The sequence below is a fragment of the Corticium candelabrum genome, chromosome 5 (genome assembly GCF_963422355.1).
Source record: "Corticium candelabrum chromosome 5, ooCorCand1.1, whole genome shotgun sequence".
NCBI classification, from domain to species: domain Eukaryota; kingdom Metazoa; phylum Porifera; class Homoscleromorpha; order Homosclerophorida; family Plakinidae; genus Corticium; species Corticium candelabrum.
This window is the reverse complement of record NC_085089.1, coordinates 2470456-2477955: the sequence shown is the minus strand read 5'-3', so window position 1 is coordinate 2477955 and position 7500 is coordinate 2470456. Positions and strand designations below refer to the sequence as shown.

Here is a 7500-nt window from a genome sequence, read left to right as displayed (position 1 = left end):
TCACGCTTGAGGTGAGTTCCACGTCAATTTCATTCGTGAGAGCGCTTATGTGAGCATGGCATGCCATTTGAAGTCGCTATAACGCGATACTAATTGTTTTGACTCGGGGGCCCCTTTGGAGGGATGGTCGTTGTATGTGTGAAATTCTCTTCTAGGTGGAAGCGAGCGACACTATCGAGAATGTGAAGGCTAAGATTCAGGACAAAGAAGGTGAGCTATTAGAGCAGTTTTATTGCAGACGGCTGTCTCGCATAAGCACATGGTTGGTGTGGTGTGTAGCCAGCAGAGTGGCCCTCACGCTTGGATCACGTGACCATAGGCTCAGGGACCGTGGGGACACTGGCGCGTGCCCCTTCAACTTTGATAGCTGCGTTTGAAAAATAGTTACTAGCTGCGGCTAATGAAGACTCTGATTAACGAGGGTAGGCACCTTCTCAACTTGTTTTTGCCGAAACAACCCGGATGTAATAATCACGTGACATTTGTATATGATAAATTTGTTTTCGAGATATGTACACAATAGCTTACAAATTGCAACACAATGTGTAGACGATTAATAATTTTTTCTAGTTTTTATTTAATTTTTATTTTTTATTTAATTTCTATTTTTATTTTTAATTTAATTTCTATTTTTTATTTATTTATTTATTTTTTTATTTATTTAATTTTTATTTTTTATTTAATTTCTATTTTTTATTTATTTATTTTTTATTTCTTATTTATTTAATTTTTATATTTTATGTATTTTGTTTTTATTTTTTATTTATTTAATTTCTATTTTTTATTTATTTAATTTCTATTTTTTATTTATTTATTTTTATTTTTTTTTATTTAATTTTTATATTTTTTTATTTTATTTTTATTTTTTATTTATTTAATTTTTATTTTTTTTATTTCTATTTTTTGTTTTTTATTTAGTTTGATCGTATGGGTAATTTAGTCTCACAAAGCCAAACCCCATCTGTACAGAGTGGCAGGATGCTGTCAATACTGTCAATCTGTAGATACGAAAACAGATGGCGTTTTCCCCGTGTGACACTAACACACCAGTGTACAGACAGCTGATCCAAGCTGGGTGTACGAGTCCGAGTGGGTTGGGTCGACCCATCTGTTTGATATGAAAGTTGGCTCGGTGGTAAGTGACCTAGTTGGCTGGCTGAATATAAATATTGACATGGCATGCACATCTAGATGTAATATCCAGGACGAGTTGTGGTTGGTTGGGTGAAGAACTCAATTCACATTTTAAGGCCTTTTCACACTTGAAGCGCATCAAACGGCATTCAATCCACTTTGCAGTAGATGTGAATTGGATGTGCATTCAATGCGCAGTGACCCATTTCACACTAGGAAATGGCAATCCTCATAATCGTCATACACACGCCTATCCGTGTAACGTACGCTAGAACCTGTGGTCATCATGACTGCCAGTCTCTTTGCAAAGATAAATCTCTATCTTTGGTTACAGTACGTCTGTCTCTGCCGTAAGCACACGATAGAGAGGGAACGTAGATCAACTGCTGTCGGTACCGACATGCAGAGCTATGTGGGTACACACACACACACACACACACACACACACACACACACACACACACACACACACACACACACACACACACTGTAGGCGTGGACGGATGGTTTGAATGTGGTTTGATAGCCAATGCCCATTAGGTGTGAAAGTGCCAATGTGCATTCAATGTGCTTTGGAGTGTAGTACGAAAAGGCCTGTAGATATCACATGACAAGATGCCATGCCAATTTGCGTAGCCTCCATATTCCAGGCTGCTTTCTGCACGTAATGGGAGGGGAGAGAAGAAAGTCTGGGGACAGCTTTACTGTAATTGTCTTCGGAAATAGGCGGTGTTCATCGTAATCAATAATACCCACGTTTATTAGGAACAGTAGCAAGCACCAGACGGCTCGTGGGATATTGCCAGAAGCTGTTTGTTGCCAGCCGACTACAAACGATCTGAGAACGTAGAAAATGAGTGACTTTACTGAATCCGGTAGGGTGAAAGGCAAGAACATTGTGACCCCGTACTGAAATAGCTAGCAAGCAGTTGAAGGGTCTTCAAAGGCGTCGACACCAAAAAGAGTAGACAAAGTAGTTGGACACAGCCGCTGCAATGGCTTTATCGTCCGGTAACGTCTGACAAGCATTCGATGAGTCATCAGGAGTAAAACAAGTAGTGCGTTGTCGCATTTGTGTTAGCTGCACCCCGCTGTGCTATTACAGTTGTCTGAGAATCACTTAGAGATAATTACAAGGTACTCATTGACGTCAGCAGTTGTCTACTACTGTGCTGATTGGCCGTTTTTAGCGGTGGTTTTGATTGGAGCAGATGTTTCTGAACTTGAGCAGTTACGCCTTTTCCGAAGTCACAATAGAGTTGTCCCCAGGTTGCTTTCTTCTCTCCGCCCACTCTGTCCTCACATCACGCGCAGAAAGCAGTCTGAATACCGAGGCTACGATTTGCCTTGCTTCAAACACTGCAGTGTAAACTGTGCTAGCATAAGCAACAGTCCACGCCTCGTCTGAAAGACAACAGGCCTGGCTGGTCGCACTCAGTGTTGGGTACACGGAACAAATAGAGACTACTGACACCGATGGGTTGCTAGAGACACTAACCGTTGTGTTGTGGTTGCACAGGTATTCCTCCTGACCAGCAGCGTCTCATTTTCGCCGGCAAACAACTCGAAGACGGTCGAACGCTGAGCGACTATAACATCCAAAAGGAGTCGACGCTTCATCTCGTGCTACGTCTCCGCGGCGGAGCAAAGAAACGCAAGAAGAAGACGTACACGACTCCGAAGAAGATCAAGCACAAGAAGAAGAAGGTCAAGCTGGCTGTGCTGAAATTCTATAAGGTTGATGAAAATGGCAAGATCACGCGTCTGAGACGAGAGTGTCCAAATGATGACTGCGGAGCAGGTGTGTTCATGGCGAGTCACTTCGACAGGCAGTATTGTGGGAAATGCGGACTCACGTATGTTTTTCAAAAGCCGAAAGACCAGGCATAGTGTGTGTGTAGAACACGACTGTTGATATCAATATAGAATGGTACAAGCAATGTCTTGTGTACACTGTATTTACACTGGCATGTTCGACTGGGCCCAGCTGCTCGGTTAATTAAACGTGCCAATGTAAATGTGACCGGCTGGGGTGGACTGGCTCACACACACTGACACATGCGCACACACACACACTGACACACGTGCACACACACACCACACCACACACACACACACACACACACACACACACACACACACACACTGACACACACGCACGCACACACACACACACACACAAACACACACACACACACACACACACAAACACACACACACACACACACACACACACACACACACACACACACACCACACACTACAACAACAAAGTCATGTTCTAGACTGACCTCAGCCACTTCGCCTCACACACACACTCTATCATACCAGTTGTTAGACAAGAGGACACACAAAGCAATTCATCTGGCATCCATGTTTTATATACATTTAGGACATGTGATAATCACGTGACAATAAAACACGCCTATCTGCCCATTCCTACACTACATAGCAGTGTAAATGCATGCTGACTTGTTCAATGATCACACCCAGCTGGCCGACTCAACAGGCTGGCTGGTCCCCATTTGTCTTGTCAGTGTAGATGTAGTGTTAGTCGACCTTTGCAATACGCATCTGTCTGAACGTGAGGTTTACACGAGTTTGTGTGACGGCTCTACGAACCGGCAGCGAGTGATACCAGAATTTGTTAGTGGGACTGTTCATTACCAGTAACGATCCGTGCTTTAGCATTAGTTTGACTGGTGGGATTTCGTCCGAACGACGTCGTTTGAAGTGCAAGTCCTCGTGTCTGAATACGAATTCTCTTTCCTGTCCGAATGTTACGGATGCGATTGGCGAGTCGGGAAGTAAGTCTTTCTCGTCATCTTTGTGTTCTCCGATGTGCTGCTGACCGTTCTCATATCGATTTACGAGGACAAAATTGAAGTTGATGCCAAGTTGATGCTCGACTTTCTTTTTGATCTCGGTTAGTACGGGAGTCCACGACTTGGGATAGACAGTAATTCCAGAAAACTTGTACGAAAGACCTTTGAAAACAATTTTTTAATAATAGAAATTGAATAAAAATTAACAATTATTTTAATTTTTAAAAAATATAAAATAAAAAATTAAATTAATTTTAAATAGATAATAAATTTTTTATTTGTTAAATCTAAATTTTAAAATAATAAATGTATAAATTAAAAATAATTTAAAATAAATAAATAATTTTTAATTATTTAATTAATTAATTTCAAATAAACAATTAATTTTTAATTATTTCATTAATTAATTTCAAATAACTAATTAACTTTTAATTATTTAATAATTAATTTCAAATAAATAATTATTTTTTTTATTTAATTAATTAATTTCAAATAAATATTTAATTTTTAATTATTTAATTAAATAATTAAAAATAAATGATTAAAAACTCATTGTCATGTTACGTCTAACGCATTTCATCTACCTACTTACCTTCATCGCCGTAGGCCGCCTGTTTTCGTGGAATGTCGTGCCACTTACCGAATACGTGTATTCTCGACTGTTGAGGCGTGTTGTAGTCGATTTCCTTCTCCAGTTGTTTGTACAGTCTCGACGCTGTCGTCCAATCGTAGAGCTGAATCAGGTCGAGATCCATGTTTTCTCTCGTTATTTTTCGCTTCGCCGGTGGATGATGTGAAGGCGGTGACGAATTGCGGCGCTTCAAAAACCTCTCCATCTTCTACTTGTGTTGATTGATAACGCGCGCTAGAAACCCTGATGTCATGGGTAAGTACCCGTATTAACTTAAACTTAATTAAATTAATTAATTTAATTAAAGGATTGCAGTTTACTTTAAATTAATTACCAGCAGTGTAGCATTGTTTTAGTGCTCTAGAACCGGAGGTGTGAAGTAGTGCCGGCCGGTCACGTGACGTACGACTGGACTAATCTGTAATATTTTATATATATTTTTAAATTAAATTTATATAATAAAATTTTTAAAATAATTAACCCTACTGCATAACACGTGACCATTACATTCAAGTTTCATAGCAGCCGAGGGTTTGCACTTTAGTGCTTTTTCATTCTTTTGAGGTACTTGGTAATGCCTAGCTACACACCATTGGCACAGTTGTGATACTGGGTACTGCACCAGCACCACAATAATTGAATGCCCGGATATAAAAATGGACGCCATTGTGTCAACAGAATCAAACATGAGAAATAAGTTGTATCTCTGTTTGACTTCGTTTATTTAGTCCAAGAATCAAAACTAGCTCGAGGTTCGTAACATCTGTGCTTTACTCTAACTTACACAACCTTATAAGAAACTCTGCACTAATTAAGCAAAACCATAGCAGCTGTCATCCTTTCTAAACCTCTACGACATCGTCAATCAACCGAAATGCTCTCGACACTTCGCAATCGATCCGACGGAGTCACCTCATCCACGATGTCAAACAACTTGTGACTATCAGCCGGTCTCCCTTCCCAATTCGTTCTGTCCAATAGTAACTTCAACTCTTCATCTTTTAAGAATTGACTGCCAGCTGACCAGTTGACTTCGGCGTCGTGCTCGCTGCTTTGGAGTAGCTCAAGGAGGCTTTCTGTTGTGAGCATCTCTGATGACTTATATGACCCTTTGAATTTCTCTTTGTGAAGGACGATTTTTTCCAACTTTCTCTTGGTGGTTGCACGTTCCACCATTCGCTGGTCGATCGTGTTAGCAGTGACGAGACGATACACGAGGACTGGCTTTGTTTGATGAATCCTGTGACAACGATCTTGAGCCTGAATGTCACCCTGAGGATTCTATGAAAAAATTATATATATATATATATATATATATATATACAGTACACACACACACACACACACACACACACACACACACACACACACACACACACACACACACCACCACCACCACCACCACCACCACCACCACACCCCCCCCACACACACACACCCACACACACACACACACACACACACACACACACACACACACACACACAGTTGATTATTAATTGAATAAATACAGAATACTACCCAGTCGCTGTCGTATATGATAACCGTATCTGCAGCAGTAAGATTCAATCCCAGGCCACCGGCACGTGTGCTGAGCAGAAAGACAAACACATTTGGATCCGAATTAAACGTTTCGATCTGTTATCAACATCAACATATACACCACACCATCAACACTCGACTAACAGATTGTTACTTGTTCTTGTCGATGTGCGAATGTCATCGTTCCATCCAATCTGCAATAGTCGTAGCGTCTCATTCCCAAGTAATCCTCCACAATATCGAGCATCGATGTCATTTGAGAAAACAGCAGAATCTATTACAATACAAATCAACACACACACACACACACACACACACACACACACACACACACACACACGTGTGCACACACACACACACACACACACACACACATGCACGCATGTGCACACACACACACACACACACACAGTGACACACACACACACACACACACACACACACACACACACACACACACACACACATGCACGCACGGGCGCACACACACACACACGCACGGGCGCACACACACACACACACACACACACACACACACACACACACACACAAGCGCGTGCACACACACACAATCAAATGAATCGATTTTTGAACTCAATGACGTCGAATCCAATAACATGCCTTGTGCTCTTCTTTCTTTAATGCCGACAGGAGACAGTCTAGGAGTTTCATTTTGCCACACGAAGTAACGAGCTCCTCATCGACTCGGTACTGACCATGTCGAGTGAGTGGATACTCAATGAGGTACGGATGATTGCACACCTTCCGCATCTGCATCTGCATGTTGTTCACTTTGACGTTGATTTCTGCACACGGCGCAGCGTGAGCCACGTGCGTCTTAGGACTCACTGCCGCCGCAGACAGTGTCTTCTCCCATAGAGCGTCTTCGTTGTATGAAGTCGCAGCTTTTGTTGACAGTCGTCTCTGTCTGTGTGAGGTTGGTCTGTCGACTTGGTTTTCTTTGTCTGACGATGGACTGTGCTTGACAGTTTGATTGTTGTGGCGTCTGACATACTGTAGGAGGCTGTTGTCTAGACACGCTTTGTATTGTGTCTCTTGAATGTGAGAAAGAGGGGCATAAACTATGATTTCCTTCTTCGGTGGGATCTCAAGCTCGACGTCTGACTTCAAACGTCGAAGCAAAAAGGGAGTGAGAATCTACAGTGAGTAAAATTATGTATTACAGAATGGTGTTGTTAGAAAGACTGATAAACAGACAAACAAACAGACAGACAGACACACAGACAGATAGACAAACAAACAGACAGACAGACAAACAGACAGATAGACAAACAAACAGACAGACAGACAAGCAGACTGATAGACAAACAAACAGACAGATAGACAAACAAACAGACAGACATAGAC

At 41.4% G+C, this 7500-nt stretch overlaps 3 protein-coding genes across 3 annotated transcripts in view; 1 reads left to right on the top strand and 2 right to left on the bottom strand.

Moving 5' to 3' along the window:
* Positions 1–3074, top strand: part of LOC134179355 (ubiquitin-ribosomal protein eS31 fusion protein) — a 3219-nt gene extending 145 nt beyond the window's left edge. The window contains exons 1-3 of the mRNA XM_062646223.1: positions 1–11; positions 156–210; positions 2654–3074. The exon at positions 1–11 is cut by the window's left edge and continues 145 nt beyond it. Of these exons, the coding sequence (XP_062502207.1) occupies positions 1–11; positions 156–210; positions 2654–3024 (437 nt within the window). The 3' untranslated portion in view covers positions 3025–3074. The remainder of the gene's footprint in view (positions 12–155; positions 211–2653) is intronic.
* A 419-nt stretch (positions 3075–3493) lies between these two features.
* LOC134179354 (DNA oxidative demethylase ALKBH2-like) lies at positions 3494–4808 on the bottom strand. Its single transcript, XM_062646222.1, has 2 exons — positions 4552–4808; positions 3494–4121 (listed from the first exon to the last, which is right to left on the bottom strand). Exons 1-2 carry the CDS (start codon positions 4793–4795, stop codon positions 3685–3687), a joined length of 681 nt encoding a protein of 226 aa, XP_062502206.1. The 5' UTR covers positions 4796–4808; the 3' UTR covers positions 3494–3684.
* A 457-nt stretch (positions 4809–5265) lies between these two features.
* The window catches only part of LOC134179353 (lymphocyte-specific helicase-like), a 7501-nt gene continuing 5266 nt past the window's right edge, over positions 5266–7500 (bottom strand). Inside the window, exons 6-9 of the mRNA XM_062646221.1 lie at positions 6754–7290; positions 6287–6406; positions 6112–6228; positions 5266–5871 (exon numbers count right to left, since the gene is read on the bottom strand). Of these exons, the coding sequence (XP_062502205.1) occupies positions 5452–5871; positions 6112–6228; positions 6287–6406; positions 6754–7290 (1194 nt within the window). The 3' untranslated portion in view covers positions 5266–5451. The remainder of the gene's footprint in view (positions 5872–6111; positions 6229–6286; positions 6407–6753; positions 7291–7500) is intronic.